The sequence below is a fragment of the Oncorhynchus masou genome, chromosome 18 (assembly GCF_036934945.1).
Source record: "Oncorhynchus masou masou isolate Uvic2021 chromosome 18, UVic_Omas_1.1, whole genome shotgun sequence".
Classification (NCBI taxonomy): domain Eukaryota; kingdom Metazoa; phylum Chordata; class Actinopteri; order Salmoniformes; family Salmonidae; genus Oncorhynchus; species Oncorhynchus masou.
This window is the reverse complement of record NC_088229.1, coordinates 48527865-48545899: the sequence shown is the minus strand read 5'-3', so window position 1 is coordinate 48545899 and position 18035 is coordinate 48527865. Positions and strand designations below refer to the sequence as shown.

The window sequence follows — 18035 nt, the reverse complement described above, 5'->3', positions numbered from 1 at the left end:
CACCATGCATGTGTGTGGTGTGTCAAGTCACCCTGAATGTAGGCACTTAGTACAGCCCCCTGCCTGAGCTCAGTGTATTTACCTTGTAAAAATAGAATCAGAATGATTGTATTTCTATGGTTTAGCCCCTCTTCTTAAATTATTCAATTTTCTGTCTGTCCTAGATGGGCAGTAGATGGTTGGTGAAGAAGGAGAGTAGAGGGAGGGGGATGAGAGAGAAACATGTGTGCGTCTTTCTCATTATTTATGTTTTGTTTATCTATCTCGGAGTATGAACGTGTGTGTGTGTGTGTGTTGTGTGTGTGTGTGTGTGTGTGAATGTGTGTTTAATTGTGTGTGTGTGTGTGTGTGTGTGTGTGTGTGTGTGTGTGTGTGTGTCGTTTCCATGGCATGTGTTCTGTTCATACATGTGCGTCTATCAGATGTGTCCATGTCTTTTTTGTTTAAGTGACTGTGTGCCCACGTCCGTGTGTTTGTGTACATTATGTCAAGAGTATTAACTTAAGGGAGAGTATTAACTTAAGGGGGCTGAATAATTTTGCACGCCCAATTTTTCAGTTTTTGATTTGTTAAAAAGTTTGAAATATCCAATAAATGTCGTTCCACTTCATGATTGTGTCCCACTTGTTGTTGAGGGAGGGAGGGAGGAGAACGTTGAACGTTGAAATATCCAATAAATGTCGTTCCACTTCATGATTGTGTCCCACTTGTTGTTGAGGGAGGGAGGGAGGGAGAACGTGTGTGTGTGTGTGTGTATTTTAGAGAGTGTGTCTTCACCATGCATGTGTGTGGTGTGTCAAGTCACCCTGAATGTAGGCACTTAGTACAGCCCCCTGCCTGAGCTCAGTGTATTTACCTTGTAAAAATAGAATCAGAATGATTGTATTTCTATGGTTTAGCCCCTCTTCTTAAATCTATTCAATTTTCTGTCTGTCCTAGATGGGCAGTAGATGGTTGTGTGAAGAAGAGAGAGTAGAGGGAGGGGGATGGAGAGAGAAACATGTGTGCGTCTTTCTCATTATTTATGTTTTGTTTATCTATCTCGCAATGACGTGTGTGTGTGTGTGTGTGTGTGTGTGTGTGTGTGTGTGTGTGTGTGTGTGTGTGTGTGTGTGTGTGTGTGTGTGTGTGTGTGTGTGTGTGTGTGTGTGTGTGTGTGTGTCGTTTCCATGGCATGTGTTCTGTTCATACATGTGCGTCTATCAGATGTGTCCATGTCTTTTTTGTTTAAGTGACTGTGTGCCCACGTCCGTGTGTTTGTGTACATTATGTCAAGAGTCAGTATGTGCCTCTACGTTCCACTTTCTATCCCGCCCTGACACTCTCCCCTTGCCCCCCCCCCGCTCCCCAAACAGCCAATAAGGAAGAGACAGTGACCGGTTTGACATCACCTGACTACGTGGAGATAGCCATATACTGCATCGGGGTGTTCCTGATCGCCTGTATGGTGGTCATCGTGGTGGTGTGCCGGATGAGGAATACGGCTAAGAAGCCTGACTTCGGGAACCAGCCAGCAGTCCACAAACTCAGCAAGCAGATACCTCTGCGTCGCCAGGTAACAGAAAGTAGATAAGGGGTTTCCAAGGCATTTAACACCCATGAAAAGACAAACTCCACACACACATGCATTTATACATAATTCTCTTTTCACACTATTGTGCTGACCCAAACCAAACTGTACTGACTGGGATTTTATTTTTTCATGGTTTCAGCTACTATGGTGGATGTGTAACCAGGCCAGCTCAGTACAGCTTGGCTTGGTTCAGGTTCAGCAGTGTGAAAAGCCCCATATTCTCCATCTTAAATAAAAAACAACAGAAAATAGTCCAAGGTTTTACCTACCAAGAGCGGAAAACACCCAAAAAGTTCCACCGCATTTGTATTCCCGACATAGATCAATTGGGTTACTGGGACTCTGATTTGAGAGCCCAGTTAATTTAGCTGTTCAGGGGAAGTGGATTTTAATAAGAAAACTGTAACTAATACATCGCACTGCTTGAGGTGCTATGCATCAGTTAACTCCACTGAAAGACAGCTAGCTACAGTGCATGGTGTCTGAGCATGTTAGCACTGCTCTCCAGCACCTCTAGCTCCTGTTCTAGCTCCTCTACCTCTCTGTGAGTGATGCTTTTCCCTCAAGGGGAAAACAAACTCCAAGAGGTACAAAAAGTGATGGATTACATTCCTGCGAGAGATGGGTGGTTCCAGTGTCAAGGTAAGGTTGGAGCAGAAAGGAGAGAAGAGCCCTGAGGACAATGATAAACGGACACATTCATCAGATAGAACGTTACTCTAGCACTGAGATGTGATCACTAATGATCCCTAACATGCAATAACTTCCTTTTTAAAAAGCATGAAGAATATGTTGATTTGCACAGTATCAATATACTTTAAAGCCCATGTAATGAGGTATTTGATCTTTAGATTTTTTTTCATCACACAGACACGTGTGCGCCCACACACACCTACCCACCTACACTCCTGGTCCTCACAATAATAGTAATACAAACACACACACATGCCTATCCCTGCCATTTCTTATTTGACCAGTGTATCTAGGCTCAGGTGATCAGCCAATCTGTCGTCTCCTACAGGTGTCAAATGACTCCAGCTCCTCGATGAACTCCAGCACACCATTGGTCCGCATCACCACACGGCGCAGCTCGGCCGGCCATGACGACCCCATCCCAGAGTACGACCTCCCAGAGGACCCACGCTGGGAGTTTTCCAGAGACAGGTGATGGGCAGGGACGGGAACAGGGGTAGGAATAGGGAAGGGGGAGGTAAAGGATGTAGCGGGGAGGGGTCAGTGTACAAGGGTGTCGACCTCAACAGTATGGCCACATTTCAGGCCGCCTACATAGTAGTCACTCACCAAACCTCAGAACATCTCTGTTTCATAATATTCTTTCAATTCGCAAGAGGCTGAATGTGTCTCACTGGAGAAGCATCCAAGTGAACGAAACAGCACCCCTCTTTCTCAGTATGTGTAGCCCATCTTTCTGATGCTGTCTGGTCAAAAAGAGTGACATTGTTGCCGCCCATAGCATTGAATGTAAGAGAAGCCAGCGAGCATTTGGCCTCCTTTGATTAAAAAAATCATAATTATAATAGCGAGTTAGCGTTGAGCTAAACTGAGTGAGCTCAACTGTGAATGTTCCTGGCGCACTAAAAAAGTGTCAAGGGTAGCCAGTTTGGATTTTACTTCAGAACAATCACATCAAAAGCAGAACGGCATTTATAGCAAAAAAACTTGAATAGTTGCATCTCATTGTGTCGTTGTCCTCCGGTGGCTAGCTAGCTAAAACTATCCATTTTCCTAAATTAGCCATGTATGGAGATAGGGATTTAGACTTGTGGTTTTACTTCATTTTCCGTAGCGGCCAATGATTATAAATGGCAATTCTGATCCAACCATAAATTCATACATTGTGCCCCTGGCCTGAGAGGATGGAAGTAGCTAGATCTAATAGGCTAATGTTAGCTAGCTGGCCTGGCACATAGATGGCCATGAAAGGAAGATAGGCTAGCGAGCACGCATTTTAGCCAGGTAGCCTAGGACAACAAAAACTTCAAGCGTATACAAAAACTTCAAGCGTGTATTTAGCCAACAAGAGATGATCAGTTATTGGCGTTTCTCTACAAGTAGGGTGAGTCAACATGTTTTTTCTACTTGCACGCACACACAAACACAAAATCAGTACCATGGACAGCCACATCATATTTAGCTTACATTGATTGGACTAAGTTGTTTTTGGTGTCTTTCCACTATATTAAACTAAGCAGACAGTTGAAGTCGGAAGTTTACTTACACTTAGGATTTGAGTCATTAAAAGTCGTTTTTCAACCACTCCACAGATTTCTTGTTAACAAACTATAGTTTTGGCAAGTTGGTTAGGACATCAACTTTGTGCATGACACAAGTAATTTTTCCAGCAATTGTTTACAGAAAGATTATTTCACTAATAATTCACTGTATCACAATTCCAGTTGGTCAAAAGTTCACATACACTAAATTGACTGTGCCTTTAATTAAACAGCTTGGAACATTTCAGAAAGTTATGTAATGGCTTTAGAAGCTTCTGATAGGCTAATTGACATCATTTGAGTCAATTGGAGGTGTACCTGTGGATGTATTTCAAGGCCTGCCTTCGAACTTGGTGCCTCTTTGCTTGACATCATAGTGAAATCAAAATAAATTATCCAAGACCTCAGGAAAAAAAAAAGTGTAGACCTCCACAAGTCTGGTTCATCCTTGGGAGCAATTTCCAAATGCCAGAAGGTACAAACAATAGTATCCAAGTATAAACACCATGGGCCCACGCAGCCGTCATACCGCTGAGGAAGGAGACGTGTTCTTTCTCCTATAGATGACCGTGCTTTGGTGCGAAAATCAAATCAATTGAGTTGCAAATCAATCCCAGAACAGCAGCAAAGGACCTCGTGAAGATTCTGAAGGAAACCGGTACAAAAGTATCTATATCCACAGTGAAACGAGTACTATATCGACATAACCGGAAAGGCCGCTCAGCAAGGAAGAAGCCACTGCTCCAGAACCGCCATAAAAAAAAAGCCAGACTACAGTTTGCAACTGCACATGGGGACAAAGATCGTACTTTTTGGAGGAATGTCCTCTGGTCTGATGAAACAAAAATAGAACTGTTTGGCCATAATGACCATTGTTATGTTTGGAGGGAAAATGGGGAGGCTTGCAAGCCAAAGAACACCATCCCAACCATGAAGCACGGGGTTGGCAGCATCATGTTGTGGGGGTGCTTTGCTGCAGGAGGGACTGGTGCACTTCCAAAATAGATGGCATGGGGAAGGAAAATGATGTGGGTATATTGAAGCAATATCTCAAGACATCAGTCAGGAAGTTAGTTGCAAATGGGTCTTCCAAATGGACAATGACCCCAAGCGTACTTCCAAAGTTGGGGCAAAATGGCTTAAGGACAACAAATTCAAGGTATTGGAATGGCCATCACAAAGCCCTGACCTCAATCCTATAGAAAATGTGTGGGCAAAACTGAAAAAGCGTGTGCGAGCAAGGAGGCCTACAAACTTGACTCAGTTACACCAGCTCTGTCAGGAGGAATAGGCTAAAATGCACCCAAATTATTGTGGGAAGCTTTAGGAAGGCTACCCAAAACATTTGACCAAAGTTAATCAATTTAAAGGCATTGCTACCAAATACTAATTGTGTATGTAAACTTCTGACCCACTGGGAATGTGATGAAATAAATAAATAATTCTCTCTACTATTATTCGGACATTTCACATTCTTAAAATTAAGTGGTGATCCTAACTGACCTAAGACAGAATTTTTACTAGGATTAAATTTCAGGAATTGTGAAACTTGAGTTTAAATGCATTTGGCTAAGGTGTATGTAAATTTCCGACTTCAACTGTAGGTGATTTGATCATGTTGAAGTTGAAATGGTGCTGGAATAGTGAAGGCAGCTCTTTTCGACTTGAGGTAACTCTCCGTGGTTCTAAATCAATGGTTGTTTTGTAGTCCAAAAATATCAGAAACAATTTGCTTGACCATGCTGTAGGTTATGTAACTGTTTGTTACATGCAAAATGCTTTGAGGACTTGCTCGCTGGGTTTGTGATGAAACAAAGGTGTGGTTGAATTTATTCTGCCACTGTGTCTTCTTATTGTCTCAGCTTTCGGCCTACAGTATATATAATATGAACTAACAGGTTATAGAGCAAACAAGCAAATTATCACAACACATAGGCTACTGGACTGCAATATAGAGTAAGTGTCTTTCACATTTTTGTTACGCAACTGTTTCACCGACCCCATGGAATGTGGCCTATGGCTTTCTCAGGTATTTCTCTGAGAATCGGTGAGGCAATGGGTGAGGCCCAAGATTAGCTGCATAATGCTGTAAGCTGCAGTCTGTGAGGTTTTTGCTCAGTTTGTAATGTATTTCTACCTAACACACCATCAGTGGGTCTGTAAAATCCAGAATCATCCGGTTTTCAGGAGAAAAGCGGAGAAGAGGCGAAGACTGAAAACCGTATGCTTCCGGTTTCCTTCGACCCCACTCAGGCGTTTATTTTACGCCTGCTACTTTAGGTTATCGAACTTCAAACAAACCCAGAAATGAATCCAGTGCAGTGTCCCAGTTGTCAGAGATTGTGGCAGTGATTTCACACTAGTGTGAATGTTGCTAATTACTTTGTCTCCTAACTAGATGCATTGTAGTAGCATGTACCCCCTTATCATGAATGTCAACGTTAGCTAATATTTGGCTAACTGATTGTGTATGCAGCCTATTACATGAGGTACTAGTGTTGTCTGGTATAATATACCATTAAGCACCATTGAACATGGTCTGTGATCTGTAATGATTAACCAGTGAGTAATGACTGTGGCTGTGATAAAAAATGTCACTGTACCAGAGTAGTGTTCATTAGGCAGCAAACAGAATAAAATTGACTTAAGAAACACACACAATAAAACACACATTTTTCTTTTCCATGTTTAAAAACTTTGGTCTCTACTGAACATGACCCAGGGTGGTCATTGGCACCCAGCCCTTTCCGTATCGCTTACACAGACCAATGAGTCATTTCTCAGTGCTACACTTTCCCTGAGTCCTGTTCGTTAGGCACCAAACAGAAGGAAACAGACTGAAACCGGGAGGAACTACCTGGAAGTGTCCAATGAGAAAAGCATATTTTCGATTAATGTTGCACTTTTCCTTTTTGCCTACTGAACAGGACTGTGTGTGTGTGTGTGTGTGTGTGTGTGTGTGTGTGTGTGTTGTGTGTGTGTGTGTGTGTGTGTGTGTGTGTGTGTCATGGCTGTAATCTGTGTTTGTGCTGTGACTGTTTGCTTTGCCTCATACCAGGGGAGTTAGTCCCTACTACGAGTTGAACTAGTGGCCTCAGTCAGTTTCAGTGGAAAGTGTCAGGCTGAAGGCCACAACAGACTTATACAAAGTGATTTTGCTTCGGTGAGGTCTCTTGTTGCTAAGCAATGGGGAAACTCCAGACAGTAAAAAACAATCCGGCTCTTGGGTTATTAATATGCTTCTGCCTGTGGTGTTTCGCCATGCCATGTTTTTGTGAAGATTTAACAGTAGGAGATCAAAAGCATTCAACATGTCTCCTTGGCATGCTCAATTAAGACCCTACTGTTAAATCTAGTGTGTCTCTCGTTCATCTCTGTCTCCTCTCCGACTCTCCTCGTCTGTCATTCCCAAGTGCCTCGGGGGCCATGGTGGAGATGCGGAGGAATGCTAACGTTTGTGCTGGCATGGAAGAAAAAATAACATTGATTATGTGTGGTGGGCCAGGGCAGAAAGGGTACCATTGAGCTAGGGGTGGTGGGGGGGGGGCATCTGTGTGGACAGACTAGGGATTGTGTTACTCTGATGGCGTGCTGGCCTTAGGCCCCGGAGCCAGTGTGAATGTTTACACAACCTCAAGACTGGGCCACAGGGGCAGGCCACCGCCTGTCAATCAAACTAGGACCAATCTATTACCAAAGGATCAGTGAGCAGAGAGGTGTTGTGACCATGAGTGATAGTGGTGTGGGAAGTGTGGGACTGGGTCTAAGTGTGTGTGCGTGCGTGCACATGCCCATGTGAGTGTGTATAAAGGGGAACTATTACAAATTCTGTGTGTAGCTATACAGCTGTTTGAACTATTCTTCTAACCTCTCCCTCTCCTCCTCTACAGGTTAACTCTGGGCAAGCCGCTGGGCGAGGGCTGCTTTGGCCAGGTGGTGATGGCCGAAGCATTGGGCATTGATAAGGACAAGCCCAAGGAGGCCGTCACAGTGGCTGTGAAGATGCTGAAAGGTAAAGTGCATTCAGAAAGTATTCAGACCCCTTGACATTTTGTTACTTTACAGCCTTATTCTAAAATTGATTAAATTGTTGTTTTTTTACTCTTCAATCTATACACAATACCCCATAATGACAAAGCAAAACAGGTTCAGAAATGTTTTGCTAATTTATTAAAAATAAAAACCTGAAATATCACAATTACATAAGAATTCAGAGGCCTTACTTAGTACTTTGTTGAAGCACCTTTGGCAGCGATGACAGCCGAGAGTCTTCTTTGGTATGACGCTACAACCTTGGCACACCTGTATTTGGGGAGTTTCTCCCATTCTCCTCTGCAGAACGTCTCAAGCTCTGTCAGATTGCATGGGGAGCGTCGCTGCACAGCTATTTTCAGATATCTCCAGAGATGTTAGATCGGGTTCAAGTCCGGGCTCTGGCTGGGCCACTCAAGGACATTCAGAGACTTGTCCAGAAGCCACTCCTGGGTTGTCTTGGCTGTGTTCTTGGGATCGTTGTCCTGTTAGAAGGTGAACCTTCGCCCCTGTCTGAGATCTTGAGCTCTCTGGAGCAGGCTTTCATGATCTCTCTGTACTCTCTGTGCTCTGTTCATCTTTACCTCGATCATGACTAGTCTCCCAGTCCCTGCTGCTGAAAAACATCCCCACAGCATGATGCTGCCACCACCAAGCTTCTTCGTAGGGATAGTATTGGCCAGGTGATTGAGAGTGACACTTGGCTATCAGGCCAAAGAGTTCAATCTTGGTTTCATCAGACCAGAGAATCTTGTTTCTCATGGTCAGAGTCATTTAGGTGCCTTTTGGCAAACCCCAAGTGGGCTGTCATGTGCCTTTTACTGAGGAGTGCCTTCTGTCTGGCCACTCTACATAAAGGCCTGATTGGTAGAGTGCTGCAGAGATGGTTGTCCTTCTGGAAGGTTATCCCATCTCCACAGAGGAACTCTGGAGCTCTGTCAGAATGACCATCGGTTCTTGGTCACCTCCCTGACCAAGGCCCTTCTCCCCTGATTGCTCAGTTTGGCCAGGTGGCCAGCTTGGTGGTTCCAAACTTCTTCCATTTAAGAATGATGGAGGCCACTGTATTCTTGGGAACCTTCTGTGCTGTAGAAATGTTTTGGTACCCATCCCCAAGATCTGTGCCTCGACACAATCCTGTCTCTGAGCTCTACGGACAATTCCTACGACTTCATGGATTGGTATTTGCTCTGACATGCACTGTCAACTGTGGGACCTTTATATAGACAGGTGTGTGCCTTTCCAAATCATGTCCAATCAATTAAATGTACCACAGGTGGACTCCTAGTTGTAGAAACATCTCAAGGATGTTGAAATGGAAACGGTAGTCTCGAGCCATATAGCAAAGGGTCTAAATACTTATGTAAATAAGGTATTTATTGCAAAACATGTCTAAAAAACTGTTTTTGTTTTGTCATTATGGGGTATTGTGTGAATATTGATGAGGGGGAAAAATGATGTAATACATTTTAGAATATGGCTTTAATGTAACAAAATGTGGAAAAATTAAAGGGGTCTAAATACTTTCCGGATGCACTGTACATGTGAGTTTTTCCCTCAATTTGTATCTGCGTGTGTTTGTGTGTTTACCACTGTGCGTGTGTCCCTCCCTCAGTAAAGCCTACGGGATCTTAGTATCTCAGTATTGACACAGTGTATCCCTAGCCGTGTGACACACTGCCCTGCTAGCTGTAAAGCCACTGGCTCTAGTTTGGGGTATATGTTGTGGCTGGGCGTGTGTGTTTGTGTACGAAGGTGTGTTTACTTACAGTATGTATTATTTCTTATTTACACTACATACCACTGCACACCTGGCTGTGTGCACGTACACCATCAGGCTTGGGGGAATAATGGATTACATGAAATCCATTACAACTGACTGATTCCAAAAATCGGACAGACTGGTTTTTAATGCCTCTTAAGGGAAAGTAATATAAAAGTTACTGAAAGTAATCAGATTATGTTCCTGAGTTTGGGTAATCCAAAAGATATGTTACTGATTACGATAATTACATTAAAAAAGTATCCTACCCAACCGTGTACACTACATACACGAACACCTACTCGCCGAACATCTCATTCCAAAATCATGGGCATTAATATGGAGTTGGTGTCCCCTTTGCTGCTGTAACAGCCTCCACTCTTCGGGGAAGGCTTTTCACTAGGTGTTGTAACATTGCTGTGGGGACTTGCTTCCATTCAGCCAAAAGAGCATTTGTGGCGTCGGGCACTAATGTTGTGTGCCCGGCCTGGCTTGCAGTCGGCGTTCCAATTCATCCTAAAGGTGTTCGATGGGGTTGAGGTCAGGGCTCTGTGCAGGCCAGTCAAAGTTCTTCCACACCGATCTCGACAAACCATTTCTGTATGGACCTCGGTTTGTGTGCAAGGGCATTCTCATGAGACAACAGGAAAGGACCTTCCCCAAACTGTTGCCACAAAGTTGGAAGCACAGAATCGTTTAGAATGTCATTGTATGCCGTAGCATTTAGATTTATATTCACTGGAACTAAGTGGCCTAGCCCAAACCATGAAAAACAGACCCAGATCATTATTCCTCCTTCACCAAACTTTACAGTTGGCACTATGCATTCGGTCAGGTAGCATTCCACAGGCATCCGCCAAACCCAGATTTGTCCGTCAGACTGTCATGAAGCTCCCGACTAACAGTTCTTGTGCTGACATGGTTCCAGAGACAGTTTGGAACTCAGTAATGAGTGTTGCAACCGAGGACAGGGGATATTTACGCATTACGCGCTTCAGCACTCAGTGGTTCTGTTGTGTGCGCTTGTCTGGCCTACCACTTTGCGGCTGAGCCGTTGTTTCTCTTAGCGATTTCCACTTCACAAGAACAGCACTTAGTTGACGGGGCCAAATTTAGCAGGGCAGAAATCTGACGAACTGACTTGTTGGCAAGGTGGCATCCTATGACAGCGCCACATTGAAAGTCACTGAGATTTTCAGTAAGGTCATTCTACTGACAATGTTTGTCTATGGAGAGTGCATGGCTGTGTGCTCGATTTTATACACCTGTCAGCAACGGCTGTGGCTGAAATAGCCAAATCCACTAAATTGAAGGGGTGTCCACATACTTTTGTGTACATACAAACCTGCCTATATGTCACTGAATGTGCGTGTGTACCTGAACCCAAAATCTAGGTGTGTGTGTACCATAAAAGGTTCTGTGTAATGGATGCCTACAAGCGCGTAAGCAGGCAACATCATATATTTGATGCGCAAAGATATAGTCACTCGGTGGACATTCAATGTTGCCATTAATTCATACATAATCAGATAACATTGGAAATTGGCTAGATTTGTTCCTACCTACCTAAGGATTCATTTGATAGCCCCCATGTAGCTATAGCTCACACACAGACCAAATTGAAACTTACATTTTAAGATGTTTGCTGTTTGGTGAAAACATTGTATAAAGTAAACATTATGACTCTGGGGCTGGTGATCAATAACGGTAGGTCACAGGCAGAAAAATAAGTTCATCCTCATGTAGGTAGCAGCCATCTTGAAATGAAGTCATCGGCTCGGCCTGCCCTTGTAAATTCATATGCCCATATTTGGTAGTAGGTCACACCAAAGATTTGAAGGCACCGATCAATAGCCAAGATACTTAGCTTTCCGCAGAGACCCTACTTTTCCAAACTGAATTGAATAAATAAAAAATCTAATAGGGTCCCCAAATATGGGGACTTTACATTTTAAAGTAACTGAGCGAGACAGGACCATCCAGGGAGGGCTAGTTAACAGGTAATGATGCTGACAAATGAATGCAGCCTATAACATTGCGCATGTGTCTGTAATTAATGAATATGTATTTTCTGTCCTCTATAATGACCCATTGTTCATCCCTCCTCCTTCCCCCCTCCAGACGATGCTACAGAAAAGGACCTGTCTGATCTGGTGTCAGAGATGGAGATGATGAAGATGATCGGTAAACACAAGAACATTATCAACCTGCTAGGGGCCTGTACACAAGATGGTGAGTACAAGGGGCTCTACCATAACTTACTCTGTACCTCTCCCATACATCTACAGTCTTGGCCAAAAGTTGAGAATGGCACAAATATTAATTTCCACAAAGTTTACTTTAGTTATTTTTTGTCAGAAGTCACTATGGAATACTAAAGTATTTCAGTAAATTACAAGCATTTCATAAGTGATAAAGGCTTTTATTGACAATTACATAAAGTTGATGCAAAGAGTCAATATTTGCAGTGTTGACCCTTCTTTTCAAGACCTCTGCAATCCGCCCTGGCATGCTGTCAATTAACTTCTGGGCCAAATTAACTTCGGGGCCAAATCCTGACTGATGGCAGCGTATTCTTGCATAATAAATGTTTGGAGTTTGTCAGAATTTGTGGGTTTTTGTTTGTCCACCCGCTTCTTGAGGATTGACCACAAGTTCTCAATGGGATTAAGGTCTGGGGAGTTTCCTGGTCTTGGACCCAAAATATCGATGTTTTGTTCCCCGAGCCACTTAGTTATCACTTTTGCCTTATGGCAAGGTGCTCCATCATGCTGGAAAACGCATTGTTCGTCACCAAACTGTTCCTGGATGGTTGGGAGAAGTTGCTCTCGGAGGATGTGTTGGTACCATTCTTTATTCATGGCTGTGTTAGGAAAAATTGTGAGTGAGCCCACTCCCTTAGCTGAGAAGCAACCCCACACATGAATGGTCTCAGGATGCTTTACTGTTGGCATGACACAGGACTGATGGTAGCGCTCACCATGTCTTCTCCGGGCAAGCTTTTTTTCCGGCTGCACCAAACAATTGGAAAGGGGATTCCTCAGAGGAAATTACTTTACCCCAGTCCTCAGCTGTCCTATCCCTGTCCCTTTTGCAGAATATCAGTCTGTCCCTGATGTTTTTCCTGGAGAGAAGTGGCTTCTTTGCTGCCCTTCTTGACACCAGGCCATCCTCCAAAAGTCTTCGCCTCACTGTGCGTGCTGCCATTCCTGAGCAAGCTCTGTAGTGGTGGTGCCCCGATCCCGCAGCTGAATCAACTTTAGCAGACGGTCCTGGCACTTGATAGATTTTCTTGGGCGCCCTGAAGCCTTCTTCACAACAATTGAACCGCTCTCCTTGAAGTTCTTGATGATTCGATAAATGGTTAATTTAGGTGCAATCTTACATCAATATCCTTACCTGTGAAGCCCTTTTTGTGCAAAGCAATGATGACGGCACGTGTTTGACAGAGGAAGAACAATGATCCCAAGCACCACCCTCCTTTTGAAGCTTCCAGTCTGTTATTCGAACTCAATCAGCATGACAGAGTGATCTCCAGCCCTGTCCTCGTCAACACTCACCTGTGTTAAATTATCTAGGGTAGTGGGCAGCATTTGAAATTTTGGATGAAAAGCATGCAAGCTTTCTACTCAGGCCCAGAAGATAGGGTATGCATATAATTCGTAGATTTGGATAGAAAGAACTCTAAAGTTTCCAAAACTGTTAAATGAATGTGAGTATAACAGAACTGATTTGGCAGGCGAAAACCTGAGAAATCCATTCAGGAAGTCGGTTTTTTTTCTGTAGTTTTCTATTCAATGCCATTACAGTATCCATTGACTTAGGACTCAAATTGCAGTTCCTGCGCATTCCACTAGATGTCAACAGTCTTTAGAAATTGTTTCAGGCTTGTATGCCTGTATTTGAATTTGGCGCTCTGCAATCTCACTGGATGTTGGCCAGGTGGGACGCTAGCGTCCTAGAGAGGTTTTAACGAGAGAATCACTGACATGATGTCAGCTGGTCCTTTTATGGCAGGGCTGAAATGCAGTGGAAATGTTTTGGGGGGGATTCAGTTAATTTGCAAGGCAATTCATCTGATCACTCTTCATAATATTCTGGAGGACATGTAAATTGCCATCATACAAACTAAGGCAGCAGACTTTGTGAAAATTAATATTTGTGTCATTCTCAAAACTTTTGGCCACGACTGTACTATGAATATGGTGTTGAATATCAGAACTGAATCTACATCCGTATTTTATCCACACACACGACAAAACCTCTCCCACCATATATTTGTCATGTTTGACTCTGTCATTCACAAATTGTCAGCTTTCAAGTTTTCAAGATAACATCCTGATGCCGATAATCCCTGATTGACTCGGTTCCTTCAAGATTCATCCCTCTCCGCCAATTTGTAAAGCAGTGATCAGTCAGTGTGGAGTCCTAAATGTGTGCATGTGTCCTCTCTCTCTTTCTGTCTGTGTCTCTTTTTCTCTCTGTGACAGGCCCTCTATATGTGATAGTGGAGTATGCCTCTAAAGGGAACCTGAGGGAGTACCTACGTGCCCGCAGGCCCCCTGGCATGGAATACTCCTACGATATTACCCGCTGCTCAGATGAACAGCTCACCTTCAAGGACTTGGTCTCCTGTACCTACCAGGTGGCACGGGGCATGGAATATCTGGCCTCACAGAAGGTACACACACACACACACACACACACAAACACACACACAACATGTTCATTCTCACCATTCTGCTTGGTAGACACACTTCCTTGGCATTGCACTGGGTCCTTGTGACTAGGGCTTTAGCCATGGTGGTTGTGTAAAAAGTGTGTGTTTATCAATATTGTCTCCTAAAAACACATCTCTAGCCACCTGTCCAAATCTCAGCATTGTCTCTCTCTATCACACAAAGCCTCTCTGTGTGGACAACTGAAAAATAGCGTTTTCACAACGCATTCACAACTGGCAATGGGCACTGGCCAAACACTCCATCACGCTCCTTACTAGAGGAATGTGACAGAGCCTAGAGCATAAAATAACACAGTATGCTAACACACTCACACGCATACCTACACACGCATACACACATGCACCCAAACACACATGCACAGGGAGACATACACATCTAGGTGCACAAACAAGTTCTACCATGTATCTGTCATGAATCTTCCTCCAATTCAGGCATGTTTGTCGTGCATGTAATTTGTCGTCATGTTATATTAGGTAGCGTGTGTTACTTTAAACTTTTCACGCATGAGTTCCAAATATCTCTAACAGTCGCCCCAGGGCGAGTTTTTTTTATGCACGTGATGTCAGAATGCACTCACTGTTCCAAAATGTGATTATTACGGAACAGGACAATTAACCCGCGCTGCCCCAAACAAAAATAACTTGTCACTTTCAAGCTATTTTCTTACTTAAGTTCTTCTTTAAGTTTTATTTTCTAACAACAGTTTGAATTGTGGTGTGTTCTACCTCCTCATTAATTGAAGTTCTGGTGACAAATCATGCATTCTGATTATTGCATAGATTGTAATGGACATCAAATCAAATTGTATTGGTCACATAAACATGGTTAGCAGATGTTAATGCGAGTGTAGCGAAATGCTTGTGCTTCTAGTTCCAACAGTGTAGTAATATCTAACAAGTAATCTATCAATTTCCCAACAACTACCTAATACACACAAATCTAAAGGGGTGAATGAGAATATGTACATATAAATATATGGATGAGTGATGGCCGAGCGGCATAGGCAAGGTGCAGTAGATGGCATAAACACAGTAAATACATATGATATGAGTGATGTAAGATATGTAAACATTATTAAATAGGCATTTTTTAAAGTGGCATTGTTTAAAGTGTCTAGTGATCCATGTATTAATGTGGCCACTGATTAGAGTCTCTATGTAGGCAGCAGCATCTTTGAAGTAGTGATTGCTGTTTAGCAGTCTGATGGCCTTGAGGCAGAAGCTGTTTTTCAGTCTCTCGGTCCCAGCTTTGATGCACCTGTACTGACCTCTCCTTCTGGATGGTAGCAATGTGAACAGGCAGTGGCTCGGTGGTTGTTGTCCTTGATGATCTTTTTGGCCTTCCTGTGTCATCGGGTGCTGTAGGTGTCATGGAGGGCAGGTAGTTTTCCCCTGTGATGCGTTGTGCAGACCTCACCACCCTCTGGAGAGCCTTACGGTTGAGGGCAGTTGCCGCCCCAGGCTGTGATACAGCCCGACAGGATGCTCTCGATTGTGCATCTGTAAAAGTTTGTCAGGGTTTTAGGTGACAAACCACATTTCTTCACATTTCTCCTGAGGCTGTCTGTGTGGGTGGACCATTTCAGTTTGTATGTGATGTGAACTTAAAACTTTCCACTTTCTCCACTGCTGTCCCTTCGATGTGAATAGGGGGGTGCTCCATCTGCTGTTTCCTGAAGTCCACGATCATCTCCTTTGTTTTGTTGACGTTGATTGAGAGGTTGTTTTCCTGACACCACACTCCGAGTGCCCTCACCTCCTATTTGTAGGCTGTCTCGTCGTTGTTGCTAATCAAGCCCACTACTGTTGTGTCTTCTGCAAACTTGATGATTGAGTTGTAGGTGTGCATGGCCACGCAGTCCTGGGTGAACAGGGAGTACAGTAGGGAGCTGAGCACTCACGCTTGTGGTGCCCCAGTGTTGAGGGTCAGCGAAGTGGAGATGTTGTTTCTTACCTTCACCACATCTATGATGTGTGTAAAATACTTTTTGAAGGTTGTACTGATTGTGATGAGCTAATGCTAAGCTATTTGCCAGCTATGTGTGGGGCCATGTTTGTTGACATTATACAATGCATTCTGGGTGGGTTTCTGGTTCATTACACTTAGCATACACATACATAGTATAATATTTTTAGCATAGCTTACTTATGTTTCTATTAAAGTTTTGTTTCTCGTTCTCAATTTCATCTATATCTCCATCCACCCTGTCCCATTTTCTCTACTTCTCTCCATCCAGTGTATACATAGAGATCTAGCAGCGAGGAACGTCCTGGTCACAGAGAGCAACTTCATGAAGATTGCTGACTTTGGCCTGGCCAGGGACGTCCACAACATCGATTACTATAAAAAGACAACTAACGTGAGTACTTGGTGGGGGGGGGCACTTGAGGAGTGTATACTGTGTCGTGTGTTCTGTAATGTTGTGAGGGGGTGTATGTGACAGTCAACTCCATTTCAATTGATTAATTCATGAGGTAAACCGATATTCCTTTAGGAAAATATGAATTTCAGTTTACTTTCTGTATTGTGTAAGTTGAGCCTCCCTCCGTCCTTCTCAGTCTTGGCACAGACAGGAGGTAGAAGTCTGCGCGGGACTGATTCCTTCATCCCGCTCCCACTGCTTTTCATACCACGCACGCCTGCTCCCACTGACTTCTTGTTCGATTCCCACCCGCTCCAGCAAGAACTGGTCCCGAACCCGGCCGTCATACTGCATTGTTATTGTAGGTCAGGGGGTTGCCAATTACATTCTGCCGTGGGCCAATTTTTCCTTGAGCGGATGGTCGGGGGCCGGAACATAGTTATAAATAATTTGTACACTGCAAATTGACCGCACGAATCACAAACAGATATAGTATTTGACAAAAACAACATTACATTGGAATAAGAGCAAATATTACTGCTGAGCGATTAGCAGACCTGCCAACATGCAAGCATTTTGCGTACCAACTACAGTGCCTTGCGAAAGTATTCGGCCCCCTTGAACTTTGCGACCTTTTGCCACATTTCAGGCTTCAAACATAAAGATATAAAACTGCATTTTTTTGTGAAGAATCAACAACAAGTGGGACACAATCATGAAGTGGAACGACATTTATTGGAACTTTTTTAACAAATCAAAAACTGAAAAATTGGGCGTGCAAAATTATTCAGCCCCCTTAAGTTAATACTTTGTAGCGCCACCTTTTGCTGCGATTACAGCTGTAAGTCGCTTGGGGTATGTCTCTATCAGTTTTGCACATCGAGAGACTGACATTTTTTCCCATTCCTCCTTGCAAAACAGCTCGAGCTCAGTGAGTTTGGATGGAGAGCATTTGTGAACAGCAGTTTTCAGTTCTTTCCACAGATTCTCGATTGGATTCAGGTCTGGACTTTGACTTGGCCATTCTAACACCTGGATATGTTTATTTTTGAACCATTCCATTGTAGATTTTGCTTTATGTTTTGGATCATTGTCTTGTTGGAAGACAAATCTCCGTTCCAGTCTCAGGTCTTTTGCAGACTCCATCAGGTTTTCTTCCAGAATGGTCCTGTATTTGGCTCCATCCATCTTCCCATCAATTTTAACCATCTTCCCTGTCCCTGCTGAAGAAAAGCAGGCCCAAACCATGATGCTGCTGGGAAATCATTTTGTATCCAAATCCGGCTTTAAACTTCTTCACAACAGTATCTCGGACCTGCCTGGTGTGTTC

At 43.6% G+C, this 18035-nt stretch overlaps 1 protein-coding gene across 7 annotated transcripts in view; it reads left to right on the top strand.

Annotated features, from left to right (window-relative positions):
* The window catches only part of LOC135504727 (fibroblast growth factor receptor 2-like), a 106241-nt gene that overhangs the window by 68376 nt on the left and 19830 nt on the right, over positions 1–18035 (top strand). For 5 of the 7 annotated variants that reach the window (XM_064923541.1, XM_064923543.1, XM_064923539.1 and 2 more), the window contains 6 exons: positions 1356–1562; positions 2596–2737; positions 7698–7819; positions 11723–11833; positions 14092–14282; positions 16580–16702. In XM_064923541.1, coding sequence (XP_064779613.1) covers positions 1356–1562; positions 2596–2737; positions 7698–7819; positions 11723–11833; positions 14092–14282; positions 16580–16702 — 896 coding nt within the window. Of the gene's footprint in view, positions 1–1355; positions 1563–2594; positions 2738–7697; positions 7820–11722; positions 11834–14091; positions 14283–16579; positions 16703–18035 lie in introns of all 7 variants that reach the window. The other 2 variants (XM_064923542.1, XM_064923540.1) reach the window with 1 other exon arrangement.